Source organism: Diadema antillarum, unplaced genomic scaffold (genome assembly GCF_040938485.1).
Source record: "Diadema antillarum isolate AM-2024a unplaced genomic scaffold, OU_Dant_1.0 seq00000573_RagTag, whole genome shotgun sequence".
Classification (NCBI taxonomy): domain Eukaryota; kingdom Metazoa; phylum Echinodermata; class Echinoidea; order Diadematoida; family Diadematidae; genus Diadema; species Diadema antillarum.
In genome coordinates, this window is record NW_027271509.1 from 193,535 (window position 1) to 214,520 (window position 20,986).

A 20,986-nucleotide genomic window follows, 5' to 3' on the forward strand; every position below is an offset into this window, starting at 1 on the left:
CATTCAGTTTTATCAGAACTTTTCCTGTTTATTGCCAATTTCTAAGAATTGAGGGGGAAAATGTGTATAATTTGAGGCCTTTGTCGAACATTGTTTCTTTCAACAGCAAACTTCAAGACCGATTCTTAGACTGCAAATGAATTTTAGAAGATATTATAAGTTCCAGCTTCTCTCTAACATTGGAACATTTTTCTTTTCAATTTGTAAAGATCTAATAAATTTACTCTCTTCTATCTAGTCTTTCTCCAATATAAAATAAGCAAGAGGTGCCAATTTAATGATCAAATGGTGATAATTTTAGAAGCACAATTTCCAGGACTTGATATCTTGGAATCAGACTTACTGTGCATACTGTTGCCTGCATCATTGCATCCATACCACCCTCTGGGCTGTCTAGATTTCCTGAGCTGTTCACTTTGGACACTTCCTCCTGTCAGGGTTAGAAGATGATCAAACATTTCAGAAGAATGCATCACAAGTTTAACATCTAACATGCTCCTCTCTAATTATACTTTGCTCATTTTAACTTGATCTCATACAAACGACTCTTTCGTGTCAGTCTACCAGGCTTTGTACAGAAATGGAAATCATCTCTCACTTTCATTTTTCTTTTATTGTGGGTCATTAAAACAGGAATGATTTATCAAGGCATTGAAAGTCTACTTACAACTGTACAAAAATAGATCACCATGATCTCTAGTATGTCATCTCAAGCATCATTTTACAAGCATTTTGTCCAACTGAATGTCCTGCCTTGCTTTCACCACTGGTTTTGGTAAAAATCAGCAGTATGCTTCAATCTAACAAAACTGCAGTTTGTCTAATCTTGTAGGGCCTACTGGGCCTTTGATCAGTTCATTTGGTATATTTCTAATTTTCATACAATAAACTGTGCTGAACTATGCACAATATGTGGGTTAATGCAATTCCTACATCATGTGATTTACAACCATTCACTCAGTAGCAGCATTGTGCTGTTACTTCTTCAGTTTTTTCTATTTCCATGATGATTTTCCAAAATCTAATTTGTCTAAATTGAATGCTGATTCAACCAAGGAGATATCTGCTGCCAAAACTATTTTGAACTTAGTTATCAAGAATTATTATGGTTGTTGTTGTTTGTTTTTGTTTTTTGGAGAAATTGCTATCAAAATTAAGTGATGTTCTGTATACTTGGGTGATATCCCATAACTGGACTAGCATACTTTGCTTTTGTCCCAGTATTTTGGGATGACTTACTGAGAATTCCCTTGTTTCCAGAGTGAGAGGAAGAAAGTTGTGGAAGGAGAAGGCGGGTCCACACTCCTTGTTGAGACAAGGGTTCTTCACCCTGAAATCGACCACAAAATGTTGCAGATTATGTCACAAAAAACCATTAAATGGCGTCAGCATGAAAAAAAGTGGACCCATTTCCACAAAAACCTCATATTCTTTCATATATCTCCCCACCTCTCCCCCCCCCCCCAACACACACACACATACACTCACACCTTTAAAAGGAATCTGTACTGATATTTTCTTTTCAAATATGTTATTCTTCCAAGTCTCATAGACCAAGCTGCACAAATAAGAACAGAACTTCATACCAATATAGTCAATAATTTCACCTTCAAAATGAGCCTTTTTAGGTGCAATTTATGCTAATGAGCTGATGAGCCTCAATGCCGTGACATCAAAGCAGCACCAATAGATCTGAAGGACTCGGAATCAGAGCCCTGGATGTTTTATCTAGTGGGTGCTGGGCCAAATGTGCGGCTAAAGTGGATTGGCAAGCCAAAACTGTGATTACTGCCATTGGCACTGCCATTTTTGTAGTTTCTTCCTGCTGAAAATGCAGTTGGGTAGGTGCAAAATAGTATGGGATAGGATCATTTTGCTTTCTTATAGTTGCCTCTCCTCAATGCCAACCAATTAAGGGAAGTATCAGATCTCTCTTTGTACCATTGATTGTTTCTTTTTAAAGAGAACTTTGACTTAAACAAGACTTTCAGATATTCACTTACTAAAAAAAATGTACAAGAATAAAAGAAATTGGTGAGTGCTGTCATAATGAATAAATTGATGCAAAAAAAAAAAAGTGATTGCAATGTACAAAAGTTCCTGAAAAGAGCATTGCATGGATATTTCTATTAGTACATTTCTCAGAAACACTTATTACTTTGTCTGTGATAAAGAGCAAAAGATGGCCAATGGGGACAAGACAGAGTTACATAATGAAAAGGAGAACATCATTTTAAATACATGAATCTAATAACGATCAACATTTCTACTACATTTGTACTGCAGTAATGACGAAGTCATTATACTTTTCAGATAGCTAGTGAATGAAATACTAGAGTGGAAATATTTCAATGCAATTAAATTGCAATGCCCATATTGCAATCAAGTGCTGAAGAATCAACTTACTTCTTGGGGTGGATGTCAATGTATGGCATGACAGTCTTGTCAATAAAGGCACCAAAGCCAAGCCTAAAGTCCCTAGTGATGTTACTCATCTCAGCAACTAGAGGAGGCACCACAGACAAGTGACAGAGACAGACAAACAGACATACAGTTGGGAGACACACAGACAGAGAAAGAAAAAAATCAAAGTGTAGTCAGGTGAAAAATGATGTCATCTTCAAAGCATCATAGGGTTGCTATGAACATGAAAATCGTGCAAAATTTCAACAACTTATCTTGTATGCAACTTTACATTTTCTGCTACCTGTCCTTGTTCACATGTGTCCCCTTGACAAGGCATACATATACGGATCAATAAACCATAGAATAATTTTCTAGTTTTTTCACTTGGGTGTCCATGGAGTAAGTATGTATTCTATCACCCTCATGATAACTTCCAAGTTTGGTGACAATTTGCCAATGCACTTTCAAGGAATATATAAAAATGTGAGAGTAGACTCCAAGTTTATTTCATGTGTATCTTTTATCTTTAAGTATCCAGAGCTTTTATGTAATCATTTTCTCTACTTTAATTACATGTCAATTTGTCTTTTATGTATCTCTGTAAAGGTGATCATGATCTTTTATGTAATCATTTTCTCTACTTTAATTACATGCCAATTTGTCTTTTATGTATCTCTGTAAAGGTGATCATGATCTTCAAGCCACTGCCTTTTAGTGGTTTCCTTGACAATTGATTATTGTTCATGAAATATTGGATGCGTTGCTTTTATGAAATCACTGAATGGAATGGAACGGAATGAAACGGAACGGAACGGAACGGAACGGAACGGAATGAAACGGAATGGAATGGAATGGAATGGAATGGAATGGAATGGAATGGAATGGAATGGAAAGGAATGGAATGGAATGGAATGGAATGGAATGGAATGGAATGAAATGGAATGGAATGGAACTGAATGGAATGGAATTGAATTGAATTGAATTGAATTGAACTGAATTGAACTGAACTGAACTGAATCGAATTGAACTGAATTGAAACTCCCTAAGTTGCTTCTTAATATGCACAGAGACACTGTGGATGATGAGGCAGAGGCACAAGGAAGGAGATGAAGATACGCCAGAGAGTGGTTACCTAGAACTGGTCCCAGTCTCCTCAGCTCCACCAAATCATCATTCATGGAATCAGACAGGTCCATAAGATAGTAGAGATCTACAGGGAAGTCCTCTGCTTGCCGGATCTGGAGGTTGATGGGAATGGTCTCCCCTGAATCAGGGACAAAAATTATTCAAAAATTATCTTTTAAAGTTCATGTCATCAACCCCATAGAAAAAATGACTTTTATGTAAGAGTGGGTTTAAAGACCCATGACTGGTATCATTTAAAAAGATAACTTTTAATCCTTCATTTTAAAAGCTACACACTGATTGAGGTACTTCAGCCACTCTTGTATGATACAAGTTAGTTTGGCACTGTAATAAATAAACATAGGACATGCTGTCAGGCACAGAAAAAAAAAAGAAGTCGTATACTTGAATTTCAGATGGGAAAAAATACCAAAATAAATTATCAGCAAATTGCCTTGGATGTCTTCCTTTCACATGTCATCACAATCAAGAACATGACCCTTCATTTACAAACTAACTTTGTGAATTCAGGCCGACAAGAACAAATCAGCAGTATTTGCTCACCTGGCCTCATGGCAACGTTGATTGACTGAGGATAGACTTGGACCAAATCTTCTAGGGGATCTCCAGCCTTACTCAAAGGTTTATCCTGTAAAGAAACAAAAATCCCTCAATGAGTTATCATATCTGCCCATACGGTTTTGTTCTATTTTTTCATGTTTGTTATATACCAATACCTGTTTTGCACTTTATATCAAGTGTGGCATTTATTCTTCATTCAACAAGTCTATATTTCATGAAGAATTACAACTGTTGCTTTATTAGAAGAACCAAATTGTCAACTAGAATGAAAACAAAGCTTCTTACAATGAGAAAGAAATGACAGGAAAACAAAAACCAATGTTCATGGTTAAAAGTGTGTACTAATTCACATCAACAAATGACATGCCATACCAGACTATGAAATCAAGTCTCATTGTCTAAAAATTGCAACTAAAAATTTAGACATGGAATCTAACTGATCCTGCCTGTCAGAAACTAAAATAAATTATGACTGAACATGGAATGGAGGAGTGGTCTACAATGTATCAAATTCAGGCAGGCCTACTTAAAACACTGTTTCTAAGTTGGACACAGCATGTAACAAAACCAGACCTCAGAATAAGGGCCAGAATGTCTGGGACGAGACTATAATGAATACAATGTGGACATCTGTATGTACTGGCCTCTGTTTGATGTCAAAAAATACAACACACTGCCTGTATGGATATTGTACACAAGGAGTGTTTTCAGCAGCATCACGAGCCTTGCTCCTTAGTCCTTGCTTAATCCATAACAGCAGTTGACTTATGCAGGATTTCTTTCTTCTGAAAACACCATCCATATCGTCACATTTTTGCAAAATATCTTTTATAATCAAAACTACAAACTTAATTTTCCTATAATTGTCCGTGTCACTTTTTACTTCAACAAATAAGATGAAAAAACTGTTTCCATATGTCTTTAAATGCTTAAAGTTGTGCATCATTTGAATATGAAGCTCCTAACTTTAAACCTCATTTCCATCCAACAAATGTATAAAACAAGATTAAATTTATAGGGATTGTAAGGGCTTAAGTTGTCACACAAAAAGTGTACTTTTTTTTCAAAATATAAAGTACAAACATTTCATGGTCTTTTCATTCTTACATATTTTGTAAGTCTACTGAAGAATTTACAAACTTGTGAAAATATTCTTCTCTGTAATAAAGATGCAATGCTGATTATGTCCAAGGTGGGAATTCATTAATTTTTCTCTTGGAAAGAGATGATACTTTTTTCCTTGTTCCATCCACCGAGTGGTTCTCGATGGCAAATTGAGAACTCGCCAAAATTGCCTCTCAAGTCCAAATTAGCAAAATATAGCATATGATACATTAAAATTCTGTATTGTGGCAGTGTTGGCAAATGCATCAAGTACTAAAAGACAACTTACGTCTATGATATCCACTGAACTGAGTGGGTTTTCAATGTAGTTTTCCTGGCAGCCTCTCTCTCGAAGCACTTGAGGATTATCACAGCGTGCGACGTTCTCATTGTCTTGAAAATCCTGACCATTGAAACACGAAGGACACGTATTATAAGTGCATGATGAATTACAGAACAAAGATAAACTGCTGTACAGTCACCACCATTTACTAAGGACTTCTAGAAAATGGATTAGCACATTCATGAGAAAACATTGCAGCAATAATGTCAAGGCACATCGTTTCTACTTCATAAATATGACAAAATATCAGTAAAAAGAGGTATTTTCACCATAAAAGCATGAACAAATCTCATTTTTTTTCTTCAAAACAATCAAGACGTACAGAAGCGGAGATAGAGAAAATGTCATACATGCATTTTTAAAGTGTAGTCATGGGCATTTTTTACATTTACCAGCCGTAAGAGTGGATGGATAGAGGAATATCCAACAGGAGAAATGTATGATAAATTACTTCATGGCCCACGTACAAAAACCCGTTATGGTGACCGAGCCTTCTCTTCCATTGCTCCCACTCTTTGGAATAAACTCCCTCTGTATATTCAGAATGCCTCATCTGTCGAATCATTTAAAATTCTTCTTAAAACTCACCTGTTTAATCAGTTGTAATTTTTTTTTTTTCCTGGAGGCGCACACAGTTATCAATTATTGTACCATTGTATCACATGTATTTTTCTTTTCTTTTCTTTTCTTTCTTCTTCTTTTGTTACTGTTAACGCTGATTTTGTTAATGTTATTGTGTTTTCTAATCTATTTGTATGAGTAGCAAAGTGCGCTTAGAAACGTCAGTATGAAGCGCCATATAAATGCAATTATTATTATTATTATTATTATAAATTGTTTCACAATGCATTATTTAAGGGTGTGTAAGTTAGGTTACTTGGAACTCGTCTATATCATATGAATGACTAAATCTTTTAACTGCATTTGATCCCATAAGTGCAGTAACTACTCTTATGTGGTTTGGTGCTCAGAAAATCTGTTCATAAGGTAGAGTCCAACTTCTCTTTAGTTTTATACCTGTTTTCATTCATACAACAGTGCAAATAGTTTTGTTTTGGGTTTGTTTGTTCGTTCATTTTTCAATGGCTGCACAATTATCAGAAGTCTGTAAATCACTAAATTTTCAAATTGGCATCATATCAACAAAATAAAGTTCATCATCCTGTCTCAATTTAGCAAATTTCTTTTAAGTTGCTTTGAAGTGATTTTGTGGACATTTGATAAATGTACCCTGTTCTATTTAATCTTCTCCCAAAATAGGATTTGTAGGAAAAACTAAGTATTGCCAATTTGATGAGGAAAGATGGTGATCTTATAGGCAAATCTATTCTCAAAAGGCTTGATGGTTTAATTGGGATAGTTAACTAGGACAGATGTCTTACTTCCTAGTCATCCTGTACAACCAGACTCAACTGTAACCCCTGTGAGACTCCACTGACACAATCAAGTACTTTCTCTTCTGTATGAGCACATTAATTCTGAATTGGTCTTATTGTTCAACTGAGTGGATCATAAGAAATGAAAACTATGATGGCTGTTATTTATTTCTACGTAAGGGTTTTGTCTCACCAATGTTTTCAAATGAGACAGCTATTTGCCTTGAGACAGACAATTCAAATTGCACTAATGTCAATCATACACAAAATGAATATACTATTTGTTACAGGGAAAAGGCTTGCAATTCAAACATGCCACATTACAGGATTACTTAGGAAATTATTACTTGGGGTGAGCTGTTTCAGTTTCTGATTTCCATGTTCAAGTATGTAAGTTTCTGCTGGTTTCTAATTACTCAACATTTAAATTTAATTTTTCTTTCACTCATCACAGTGCAATTTTACATTGCACTCATGTTGAATTTGATAAATACAGTATGAAATTGAGGCAAATAAAAGGGGTGGATTTTTTATCACAATTTGACTCATAATGAGAAAAGAGTGTAGAACCTTAGAGTTCTACATGTTTTTATAACATAATACTGTTGCAACCATGCACACACTATTTGGCTAGTGTGATCAACTCAATCCTCTCACTGGTATGTGCAGAAAATTACTAATTTTTCTGGTTGAGTTTTACACTGCAGTTGATAGCAACATCTGTCATCCTTTCGCCTTCTATGATCAGCATTACTACACTATAGGTTTACGTTGCAAAAATAAAGAGGAAATGTTTAATGAAAAAAAAACCAATCATGCTCCCTTTCTCAATTCATGTCAAGAATGGACATTCTGTGAATATTTGTGTTGAGGTTAATTGAAGACTTGTGAGGCCATGACATCATCAATACAGCTCATTTGCATATCATCTGCTGAGAACAAGAAGGGCATTATTGCAATTTTGGGGTAATTGAGTTATTGGTATCACATTGTTGAGCTTGATCTCATCGACATCATGGTGTCGATCTTAAATCACTTTCATTTTCAGGAAAATATTAAAAGCCAAAATCACAAGGGCACATTTTTACCTGATATTTGGAATGATACTTATAGAGCTACCCACTTCTGATCAAGTAGACTTTTCACTTCATGAAATTTGATTGTTTCATTCTCATTTGTGCTCAAATGTTAGCATGTAATTTAGTGCCCTTCTGGCTCTCAGCTGATAATGATGATTGCAGCGACTAAAATATCACTGTTTTATGAAATCAGAAAACTTTGAATTGCCACAACCTTACAATCTTACAATTCTGCTCGGTTTTACTCAAGTACTTATTTTTGCCATTTATGTGGAATTGGAAGTCCTTCAGAATGCATCAGAATCAAGAGATGTGATATCTGTTTTTTTCTTTTTCCCCTGCATCAGTATTTCAGTGACTTCTGCAACCATTTCAATAAACCAGTGCACTAGTTCACACAATAATGTGATGAATTCTTGGAAGTTTATGTGCAGGAAATTACAGCAATACAGGGAATAATTTTCCAGGTATCGCATCACAATTTGCTACGCATTTTTACACCACTGCTACACAAACTAACTTTTGTGTAGCAGTTTTCTTTACATAGAAGTGTACACGATATCATTGAAGATATTTTTCACCAGCTGAAATTGCTAATCAAATTTGAATTTGAAAATTATTCCCTTCAATAACAACCCAAAATTACTCTCTTTTTTTTGTATTCATGACTTCTTCTTGTATTCACAGGAACCAGCTTGGCCATGCATCAATTTGACAAGGCATAATCATGGATCAAATTGTAAACATGAAAATTCCCATAAAGCTTATAAATGTCTCATGAAAAGCAAATGTAAAAATTTGACAAAAGGTCTACAATTCATTTTTCAGCATGCTGGTCTTGTCTAAATTTCAAAAAGTTTATGCATAACATTTTTCTTCTTATGATACTGAAAGAATATTCAATGTTGCCCATATTCAGGTGTTTAAACACACACACAAACCCAAAGTACTTGTGCTTCAAATTGCGGAAATACGGCTATTTCAAGTAAATGGCGCACTGATCACTGGCCGAGAGAATGAGTCTCACTGCTTTCTCTGCGTGCCGTCTTCCTAATGACCGGCATCCATCAGCGAGAAGCAATCATGACATCTAAATTGGGCTTGTGTTTGAACAGGGCTTCATCATGGCCCGTGTGTTGGCAGTGTCTTACTGCTCTACATATTTGCATTATCATAAGAGCACAGCACAATTATCTCATCATCAAGCCACGGGTACGGGCAAACTGGACACACACGCAACACAGCCGCATTTCATTAGCCTCATTGTGTTTCCTGCAATTTCCTGGACATCTGTATCAAATCTGTAGAGGTTGATGAATCAATCATGATTTGATAAAACCATCATTTAACATTCATGTAACTTGGGGCATAATCATCATGTCACATTCCCATAACTCCTCCATAAAAAATGCCTAATTTATATTCAAGTTGCTTCTTTGACGAAGTTTCCTTTGATCAATTCTGTGCAAAAGCCGCTTCTTGAATTCAATGATTCTTTTGCAAAGCGATGTGGAATAATTATGAATAATAATGAATGAGCATATAATTCTAAATGCATCAATTTGAAAAGATCCTTGGTGTAACAACATGACGTAACTTGATGATTTCCAAAAATATTTCATATCTATTCTTTTGAAAAGTATCACCTAAACCATGTTATCATTCTGGTCGTTCATGGCTCAATCATAAAAAATGTTGCACATTAATTGATTTTAATCAGCTTTGACAAAAGGATTTTTATTATGCAGTTCAACATACACAACACTCTTTTTCATCCTATTCATAACTCTCCTCTGAATTTCATATTCAAATTTGAGACCATGCACAATAAAAAGAGAAATATGGTTTGCTTTGAGCAGAAATCATTTCAATGATAGGAAATGCATACTTGTAGGGAGTGCATGTACATTGTATGTCAGCATATTTACTTACATATATATAAAATAAAAATGCTTCAATAGAAATTTGAGAAATCAGAGGTGTATTATGTTTAGTCTGTTTATCATTTTAAGTGTCTGAGTACATGCCCATTTTTTTCTCAAGATAAATAATGATACATCTTAGCTATATCACCCACAGCAGAAGTTTTGCAGAGTAAGGATGGATGCGTGGTAAGGTTGTTGGAGTCTGATGGAACGTCTAGCTACCAACTTCAAAAACACTCTCCCACATGTGTAAGTGGTCCTGAAAAATCATTCACCTCCCATGGGCACATCTGCATCTCTGATGGAAATGTGACAAGTGATTGAAATAAAGCAGGGTTTGGGTTGTTGTTGTTTTTTCACTGTCTTGAGGTATTTCGGGAATGTATCTATTACAAAAAGTTTCATATATACGATGCATCACCTGCCATGGAAGTGTGAGGGTTATGTGTGTTCCATAAGTCTCTCTCTACATGTAACAGTATTTTTTCCCATACCCCTTCTGACATTTGGCTTTATATACTCACAGGTTGGCCACACCATGCGCATGATGGGTTTTGAGTTATACAATCACCACATGTCTTGGCTTTGGTGCACAATGCTGAGCCTGTTGAAAGAAAATTACAAGTAATATAGCAATATTCAATATCATCAGAGTTTGACAGTTTAATCAACATAAACCATTACATGCATAGAGATAACAACAAAATAATGAAAAACAAATATACACCAGCTTAATATCTATAACTTCGTGTGAGCCTAAAAATGGCTTTGGTAAGGGTCTTTCAATGTTATTTCATAGCAGGCATTTGTTTCATCCCAGAATGCCTGATTCTTCTCTACTTGGAAGTTTTTTTCTTTAAAAAACTGAATAAACAATTATATATCCTACATTAATGAATCGCATATTAGTCAAACTCAAGTACAGGATTTCACTATATATTTGACATACACTCAACACAAAAACATACTGAAGGTGTGTTTTTTACTTTGAGCTGCCTTACAAAGGTGCATGAACGATACCGTTTTACACATTATGACTAACACAGGGTTTTCCGTGCAGAAATATGACAATGGGGCTACAAATGTATTTCAATAGTTTAAAATAGTAAATATTAACACTTCAAACATACTAAATAGTGGGGGGGGGGGGAACCTTCATATGGTTTTGGTTTGCTGAACTCATCTGTGTGAAGTAGGGAATTATATGTGGTTATTTCCCTAACAGACAATCCTTGGTGTGCATGGCAACCAATGCACTAGATGGGCATGGGTATTTGTGTTTCAATACTGGAATATAATCTATGATAGTATAATCATAATTTCAAAGATTTTAGATTTTAGTTGAGTGTGAGAAAGAGTGAGAATATTCCCTACTGATGGACTTGGGGAAAAAAAAAACTTGTGAGGGTAATAATCTACAGGAAGCAGAATGTACAGATCCTCATCCCAGATTACAGTGCGTAAACTCTGACAGCCTTACAAATAGACATTTTATATTAAAAAAAATTCATCAACAACAACAAAAAAAAAATCGTAAGGCTTGTAGCTGTGTTTGATACTGAGTTACGAAAAACTTGACAAGTTGATGACTGGTGCATATGACAGGTACTTGCTAATGAAAGATGAAGTGCAGGCCAAAGTTGACTCTTTTGCCTAACCCTCAATTACCCTAGTAGTGGGTCAAATTTCGCAGGGCTTGCCTCTCTCTCTACATCGTACAGGACCCTGTAACACTGTGATATCAGATCAAGGAGCTACAACAGCTCCATGGTACGAGTACCTGGTACATATATAGACATTGGCTGTGTTGGTGGTATGTCCACGTCTACATTGGTTGAATTCAGTTAGTCTAGATGCACTGATTCCTGCTGAGTTTGAGTTTTGGAGACATTTATTGTGAGAGTTTAACTTCCACAAAAGGTGTATATTCGAAGAAATGGGTTGCCAGTAGCAGCAATCAAACTGTGTGATGGTCACACAGGTCACTTCTCAGCTGATTGTGCTTTCACAAAATTAATTGCATCATGTATTGTCTTAAAACAACCATTTAACTTAATGATAGCAAGCTGAGGTCAAAGATACGGTTGTATTTTGATGCATTACACTAGAACAGGTTAGTTGACATGCAACCTCTCCAGGCATTAGAGAAATGAGCAAACAAAAGTATAAAAAAACTATAAATGTCGCTAAAGCGACTGGTATGCCTCCGCCATAATGCACGATTCTCCTAATAGGTCTATAGTACAATGTCTTGACAATGTGTGATGACAGTTTCACACAATTGGCAAAATATCAAAATGACAAGCTTGTCACAAATGTGTTGAATGTTCACCTTCCTTGACCTAGGTTTAATTGGATGAATAGAAGAGCATGTACTTGGGGATTTAAGGACTTTAACTTGACTTTGACCCATTCATAAGTTTATGCATTGAGTAATTTTCAAGGTATGGAGAAAAAGTGCAATTTCTATAATGAAAAGTTCATTGTTACCATTTTCATCTGGCCTTTGACCCTAAAATTCATAGGATAATCACTGTCAGGCACAACATGCATAAATATGTAGTAAGTTTCAAGATAACTTGAGCCATTTCTGAGATATGGAGGAAAAAGTTAGTTCAGCACTTTCCCTTGATCTTTGACCTTTTGACCTTTGAGGCAAACAAAAAAAAAAAAGAAAAAAGAAAGCTTCCAGAGAATCTCTATTAGGTTATACATGCATACACCAAGTGTAAAAAAAAAAGAAGATAATCCTGCTGGCATTGCATAAATATGAGGGAAATAGTAAAACTTTGAAGTGTTGCCCTTGACCTTTGACCCCTGACCTTTGACCCATGAACCCTAAATTCTCTAGATATTACTGCTAGTCAGTACATGTATAATACTATGTTCCATGAAGATACCTTGAACAATTTCCAAGATACGGAGAAAAAAGTTAAGTTTTAATATTTTTACTTGACCTTTTGACCCTTGACCTTAGACCTCATGACCCCAAACTTTCACCAAAGAATCTTAATTGGGTAATATATGTATACACTAAGTTTCAAGAAAATATCTTCAGGCATTGCATAGATATGGTGGAAATAGTGAAATCTTACGTATTTGACCTTGATTTTTGACCTTTGACCTTGAGCATGTGCACCCAAAAGCTGATAGACACAACTTCACCCCCTAATACACATACATGCCAAGTTTCATTAGGATACCTCAAAAGGTTTTTTAGTTACGCTGTCCACAAAAGTCATTACGGACGGACGGACGGACGGACGGACAACCCGAAAACATAATGCCTCCGACACCACTTCGTGGCGGAGGCACAAAAAATGATAATAATAATAAAAATTAATAATAAGTTCAAAAGAAGACTATGACACTCTTCTCTATTGCTTTTACTTTGTACATAAACATACAATATATTACTTTTTTTTTTCTTTTTGGAAAAAATGTCATATCAGCAGGACCTACAATGTACTTGTACTGAATTCAATGTACGTTGTATTGATGGCTAATATGCTCTTCCCTGGCATAAATCCAATGCATTGCTATTTGCAGTCATTCTTGTTAAACTCATAGCATGGACCTGGTTGAGCTTGGTAAGTACATCAGGATGATTTTTTAGTTGCGTTACTACCTTTTAGCAGAGCATACTCATGAGTCATGACTGCCTGAAAAAAGGTTGCAAAAGACCGAGCAAAACTAATGTACCGTTATGCAACATGCATGACAACGTTATAATCAACTTTGAAAAAAGGCATGACATACATTATAACTTCATGCCATGGTCGAAAGAATCTGCATGAATGGTTTGTGCTTTGGGTTGTGCCTAATGACATTTAAAATAAAACCAAAAACTAATGAATAATACAATGTACAATGAGCTCTTTCTACTACACAATGTCAAATACACGTGCCATATAATTCAACAATGGCAATCAGACAAACCAAAGAATGTCACGCTCAAAATCGCTATTAAAGAGCAATAGAACATTATTATGTCATTCCATGTTGCCTCAACAATGGATACATGGTGGACTGAGTAAACTACTCTCAACCCTTGCCTAAAGGGATGGTATGGCTTTGGTTGAAATTGGGATTCCGATATTAATTTTTTGTGAGATAAAAAGAAACACTTTAGTGTTAAAGAGCATACAATTCTAAGAGGAATAAAAAGTTTATTTGATGAAAATTGGTTTTGAAATATCTGAGATTTCAAAAAACAAAGTAAAACAAAGTGGTCCTAATAAAAGGTGGGACTCACCTTTTATCAGGACCACATTGTTTTTGGATATCTTGGCCCTTTCAAAACCAATTTCCATCAAATAGATTTTTCATTCCTCTTACATTCATATAAGTGGTTCTGATGTTTAAAACCTGAATCTCCATCTCAACCAAAACTATACCATCCCTTTAAAACAAACTACATGTTTGCAGAGGTGCATCTTCCTTACTTAATGAGTGAAGAGCATTATACAGTCATTGGTCTTGCTTGTGATGTTACCAATGATATTAACAAAATTCAAGAAAAAAGAATATGAAAATGGATTTTGCAAATCATGACAGTAGCTAAATGAGACCTGAAATGTGAGTGGCTTTTCTTCACCTGAATTTATATTGTTACTGTCTGGTACTTGAAAAGAGAGAGAAAAAGAGAGAGCAACAGTCACCATATGACAAGAGGTACGTAGCTCATGTACTACAACATTCCTGTACCCAACCCATTTGATTTTGCAAACAGCCTATCAAGAATTCAGTCAAGAAGTACATTTTGAGTTCAACAGATCTATTGTCCTGGAAATCTCCTTAAAATTCAGCATATCAATATTTCAGGTAGTCCGTACCCCCAGTACATTTGTAGGTACACCATGCTTTTATTTGTCTGTTTTAATATGATATAAACTATTACCGCAGCTATACATTGGCTGTCATTGGAAATCAATATCGTCTGAGCTCATGTTAGGTACAATAGATATATCATGCAGCTAAATGCACATTACATTCAATATCACAGCATTAAAAACAGTTGAACAGAACATTCAATACATGTACGAAAAGTGATGCCGACAAGCACAATAGAATAATTTAGTATCTTGCAATATTTATGTAAGTTCCATTTAGCTCTCCAATTTCATGTACAGTAAAGGCACATATGTGGAGATCTTTGGCCGGGTTTTCAGAAACCACAAATTGCTTGCAACTTCATACAGCACAGTGTGTTCTTTCTTTGTCACTGACACAAACATTTAATGCAATGTACAATGTACTTCACAGCTTCTTTTCTAACAAACAAACAAGCAACAAAACACATATCTACAGTATGCTATGAAAAGCTTTAAGGGTGTGTTCACACCGCTCCTTACCCGTGGTTTGTGCATCTGTACATAGTGAGAGGAAGAACAGTTCAACCAGAAGAAGCCATCGTAATCTGCTCAGTTGAGATGTGACGTGGATCGCCATGGCCCTAGGCCTATAAGAACGGGAGCGAACGACAAGAATGCGTGGCCAGTCCTAAAAACCTGTAAGGGAAGACACAAACAAAATTATATCATGTCTATCAGGGTCTTGCACACAGGTTTTTATTGGTGTGAGATTTCAACAGTGACTAAAAGTCACTGTGGTACACAGTAATGAAACATCCCTCGAAAACAGAACTGCTTGTAGAACCACCAATGGTTGCATGCTACTTATGAACCAGATGTTCCTAAACTGTTCACCATTTTTTTTTTCCTTTTCCAGTCTCGAAGGGGGGAGCATTGTATTTCAAATCCCACACACGCACGCACACACACACACACACACACACACACACTTGTACAGACTGTATAGAAATGAATGTGACAAACCCAGGTATACAGTGTCTCAATTCTGAATGAAGTTAAATGCAGTGCAATACACTATGAGGCATAGCACAACTAATGAACTATGAAGATTTTTTCTTTTTACTCCTCTCCTCCACAACACCATGCAGGAATCATTTACAAGTAACATGCAAAGAAAAAGACCACAAAAAACCCAACAACAACAAAAACAATAATACTTTCTCACATTTTCTACATGGGTGCATCAGTATACATCTGACTCTGAGCCTGACATGTGATGTTTTCTTCTCACACCTAAACGATTAGCTGGCTGAATTCCAGTGCATATCAAAGTTAGACCCTATTGTCCAGTAGGAAACTTGGTCATCTGTTTAACAAGGGTCAAATGAGTAGCTTTATTCAGCTCTGCTGTAAACCTAAGCAACAATGTCCAAGTAGAGTTTTCATTCATGTAAACGTAGAGTTCTTTCTACTCTAGATTATAATCTAGCTATCATCAGTAGAACCCTCTTGTTACATTGTTAATGTTAGATTTAACGTTAGATCTACGTTAGACAAGAGACTTATATATTGTGATCTGAACGCGTCATCCCACACATTTCTGACAGTTTGGAATTGCATTGGAAACACAAAATGGCAAGAGGTAGACCTCTATACTTCAAGATAATGACCATATTCATGAATAAACAGTTTTTGCCTGAAAGCTCCACCGCCAGGAAATGCTGCATCTTAAGCTGCTCAAGTAGTTGACGATGTTCAATTGTCGTCTGCCCCGAGCGAAACTATCGCGAAGTCAAATGTCATGTACACGCCATCCATATCCCCACTCTACACAAAGAGGCGCCGAACCAGGGAATCCAATCCGTTCAAAGCCACACATAGCATGACTCACTCATTCACTTCGATCTCTCCACACCTCTCTTCACAGCTGGCCTCTTGCTGGCATTTTTCCTTCTCTCACCCACGTGGTCTCTCAAATAAATAGAAGCTCCCAGTTGTTGTCTTTGCCTTAACTCATGCCGATGAGGTGTCATACTCATATGCCGTTAAACTTTCATGAGCCCCGTATCAATACGGCACGTGCGATATACGAGTACTACCGGCCATACGAGCTACACCATGCATGCACCGTATATAGCGTACCGAGCGCAAGCTAGCTAACACAAAAAGCAGGGCAACCACGTTCTATCGATCCTTGTTCGATCACCACCAAAGGTACTTCCCCCACTGACGATAAACATATAGTGTGACATTATTTTTGTGTTCAATGCCCGATTCCGCGATATTCAAGACAAAATGTATCACTATTATTGTCTCACTCAATTTGATTTCGGTGAAGTACATGGTACAGCTATTTATCACAGGTTTGGGTTCAAATGGGGATGATTTAGTTTAAAAATGATTCAAGAATATAGCTCCGCTAAAAGATGGCGGGAGAAAGAGGAAGGCTATGATCCGAGGAGAAAAAGAAGACCCAAAATCAAACTAGAAATGTCGCTATGGTGACTGGTATGCCTCCGCCATAATGCATGATTCTCCTAATAGGTCTATAGTACATGTGGACAATGTGTGATTACATTTTCATAAAATTGGCAAAATATTAAAATGACATGTTTGTCACAAATGTATTGAATGTTTACCTTCCTTGACCTATGTTTAATTGGATGAATAGGAGAGCATGTATTTGGGGATTTACGAACTTTAACTTGACTTTGACCATTTCATAAGTTTATGCACTGAGTAATTTTCAAGGTATGGAGAAAAAGCGCAATTTCTGTATTGAACAGTAAATTGTTATAATTTTCATCTGGCCTTTGATTTATAAGAGAATCACTGTCAGGCAGAACATACATAAATTCAACATGTACAAAGTTTCAAGATAACTTGAGCCACTTCCGAGATATGGATAAAGAAGTAAGTTCAGCACTTTCACTTGATCTTTGACCTTTGACCTTCTTGGCAAAAAAAAACAAAAACAAAAACATCCCAGAGAATCTCTATTGGATTATACATGCATACATCAAGTTTTAAAAAAAATAATCCTGCTGGCATTGCATAAATATAAGGAAAGTACTAACATTTTGAAGTATTGCCCTTGACCTTTGACCCCTGACCTTTGACCCCATGAACCCTAAATTCCCTAGATAACCACTGCCAGTCAGTAGATGCATATATACTATGTTCCATGAAGATACCTTGAACAATTTCCAAGATACAGAGAAAAAAGTGAAATTTTAACAATTTACTTGACCTTTTGACCTTTGACCTTTTGACCCCATGACCCCAAACTTTCACCAGAGAATCTTAATTGGGTAGTACATGTATACACTAAGTTTCAAGAAAATATCTTCAGGCATTGCATAGATATGGGGGAAATAGTAAAATTTTAAGCATTTGACCTTGACCTTTTGACCTTTGACCTTGAGCATGAGCACCCAAAAGTTGATAGGCACAATTTCACCCCCTAATACACATACATGCCAAGTTTCATTACGATACCTCAAAAGGTTTTGGTAGTTACCCTGTCCACAAAATTCATTACGGACGGACGGAAGGACGGACGGACGGACGGACGGACGGACGGACGGACGGACAACCCGAAAACATAATGCCTCCGGCACCACTTCGTGGCGGAGGCATGAAAAGACACAATGAAGTGAAAAGAGAAGAGCGAGAAATGTAATGATGATGGCGGAAACACAAGACAAAGAAAGTGAAAGAAGAGAAGAAAGAAGAAGAGATTAAGTTATGCAGATCAAGATTATAGAAGGGGGTTATAAGCTAACGTATAATAAAAACTTGAGAAAGCAGGCCAGAAGATGGAAACAATTGCGGGGTGGGGGGAGGAGGAGGAGGAACAATGAGAAGGGCCGGATATAGGACTTGAGAGAAAAATGAACCAGTGTACCATTAAACGCCTTGACTTGCTCAACAAAGAGAGGGGTATATTTACGATCATATTATACTCGGTGATATAATGAACAATATCAATTTCATTTTTGTTTCCCTAGCCAGAACGAAGTTTGACAGCATGTCCGAAATTTGACCCATACTTTTATTATGGGGTAATATTGACATTGATAACGCGGCGGGCCTTTTAAGGCAGATTTTCTTTCACACGGGTTCAGTTTCGTATAAGTTATCCTATCTATCTATCCATCTATCTATCTATCTATCTATCCATCCATCCATCCATCTATCTATCTATCTACTAGTATCTCTCTATCTATATCTATATATCTATAAAAGTCTATCTATCTAATCTATCTCGCCCCGTCATTCTATAACATCGCAAGCTTATTAAATACATCCATTTACTTTTTGCTGTGTTTATTTTCTTGCGTTCTCTCTTGTGTATGCTTGTCATGCTATGCTGATGTTTTGACTGCATTGCTCACTTACAAGACAGAGGGACGGGGACTCGCGAGAAAGATGTATCGCAATGTCTAGTATTTTCTTTCTTATATAGCAACCCGGCATTCTTGTGATGTGACAAGGCCGTGTTGGTGATCACAAACCTGTATATGGAATATCAATCGACAACCCACAACCACAACGAGGCTAATTTTTCATCGCGTAATACAGGAGTGGGCCCACGTGGTAGTTCGTTCAACTGTCTTTTCAACGATATGACCATGTGACAATTTGATGGATCAAACACAAAATGGTGGAACACGGCTCTCCCTCACCTCCATCCCTCGCTCATATTCGCGTAGTTCCGCACACACCAAGTTCATGAGGTAGTCCCTCCCTCCTCCGATCACGACGGAAAATTTTGGCTGTACATGACATTGTAATAATACTGCATATCAGTGTCTGCAGTTCGTGCTTACCTTCGACACACAATCCGATGAAGTGCGCGAGTATAATTATATATACACACCACAGACTATATACTATAATAATTTGTATATTTATTTTGAACCAAAATTTATCATCTAATGATTGGTTGACAGAGTCTCGTGTAAGTTACATTAAATATCATGCAAAACTATCTTATTTATGGCATGCTTGAAACTTCATGATACTACATAGAAAATGACATCACTTGTAGATATTTTCCAAAAATACTCTATACACCTGTTGTGAAATGAAGATTCTTAGTGTAGAACTGTCAATTGTTTGTTTGCTTGCTTGCTTGAAGATGGCTGCATATCCATATTCAGCTACGCTATATATAGGAATACCTACTTGTATAGCTGGTTTTCCATGGGGTCCTTTGCTACTTTGATAGGGATACTTTGAGCAGGGAGGTGGTTTCTTCCACCTCCCTGCTTTGAGACAGTCGGACCACTTCACCTGGACCCTGCTCTTTCAATGCATGGAAGCGGGATCACGTGGGTGGATTGTGACCTTTTCACACACGGAGCCAAATACAAAACCTTTCCTATCAGAGGGAGAGAGTGTTTTGTCCCCGAGTTTTGTCTCTATAGGGGGGACGGCAAGATAAAACTGAACATTGCTCAGCAAGTGTCACTGGGATTCGAACCCGAACCCCGAGCACGAGCCATTAAAGGGAAAATCCAGTCTAAATATAAGTTAGTCTGATAAGAAAGAGTAAAATATTACAAGTTCAACGGTAAAATTTTGATCGAAATCGGATGAAAAATAAGGAATTTTCGCTAATTTTTGAGAAAACAGTTTTTGAACGGCAATATGAATATGCAAATGGCAAAGTGAGCATGGCATCCCCTCACAACTTGCCATACAGTTTGTACATAAAATTTTGAAATTTCCAGTTTTTCATTGAAACGCAATTATGTCCGAGGCTCAAATCCTGATATAATAAACTGATCACTATTCTCATTATTCAACAAGGAATAACATCATGTTTCACACTTCAATGACAGAAACATTGAATTTTAGTCATTTTTTTGTACACGATCAATGGAAAATTGTATAGGGTATGACAATTCATGGTCAGCTCACTCATTTGCATATTCATATCCACTGTACAAGCACTGTCTTGCAGAAATTAGCAAAACTTCAAACTTGCATAACTTCCTTATTTTTCATCCGATTTCAGTTAAATTTTTAACCGTTGAACACATCGGTACAGGACAAGAAGGGCGGGCACCCATGGTCTTGTTTTGCCCAGAGTCACCTCTGAGAGTGGGAAAAGGGCTTTTTCTTTCTCTGGAGCTATGCTTTGGAATGCACTTCCTGCAATTATACGCAGTTCTCCTTCAAAAGCTACCTTTTGCTGTAATTATTTGAAACATTTCGCCTCATA

The 20,986-nt window shown here is 36.6% G+C and overlaps 1 protein-coding gene across 1 annotated transcript in view; it reads right to left on the reverse strand.

The window, feature by feature from the left end:
* LOC139735372 (integrin beta-1-B-like) overlaps positions 1-15,445 on the reverse strand; it is a 34,487-nt gene extending 19,042 nt beyond the window's left edge. The window contains exons 1-8 of the mRNA XM_071646124.1: positions 15,295-15,445; positions 10,465-10,544; positions 5,507-5,620; positions 4,096-4,180; positions 3,539-3,670; positions 2,407-2,503; positions 1,240-1,330; positions 344-430 (exon numbers count right to left, since the gene is read on the reverse strand). Coding sequence (XP_071502225.1) covers positions 344-430; positions 1,240-1,330; positions 2,407-2,503; positions 3,539-3,670; positions 4,096-4,180; positions 5,507-5,620; positions 10,465-10,544; positions 15,295-15,391 — 783 coding nt within the window. The 5' untranslated portion in view covers positions 15,392-15,445. The remainder of the gene's footprint in view (positions 1-343; positions 431-1,239; positions 1,331-2,406; positions 2,504-3,538; positions 3,671-4,095; positions 4,181-5,506; positions 5,621-10,464; positions 10,545-15,294) is intronic.
* Between the last annotated feature and the right edge of the window lie 5,541 nt (positions 15,446-20,986).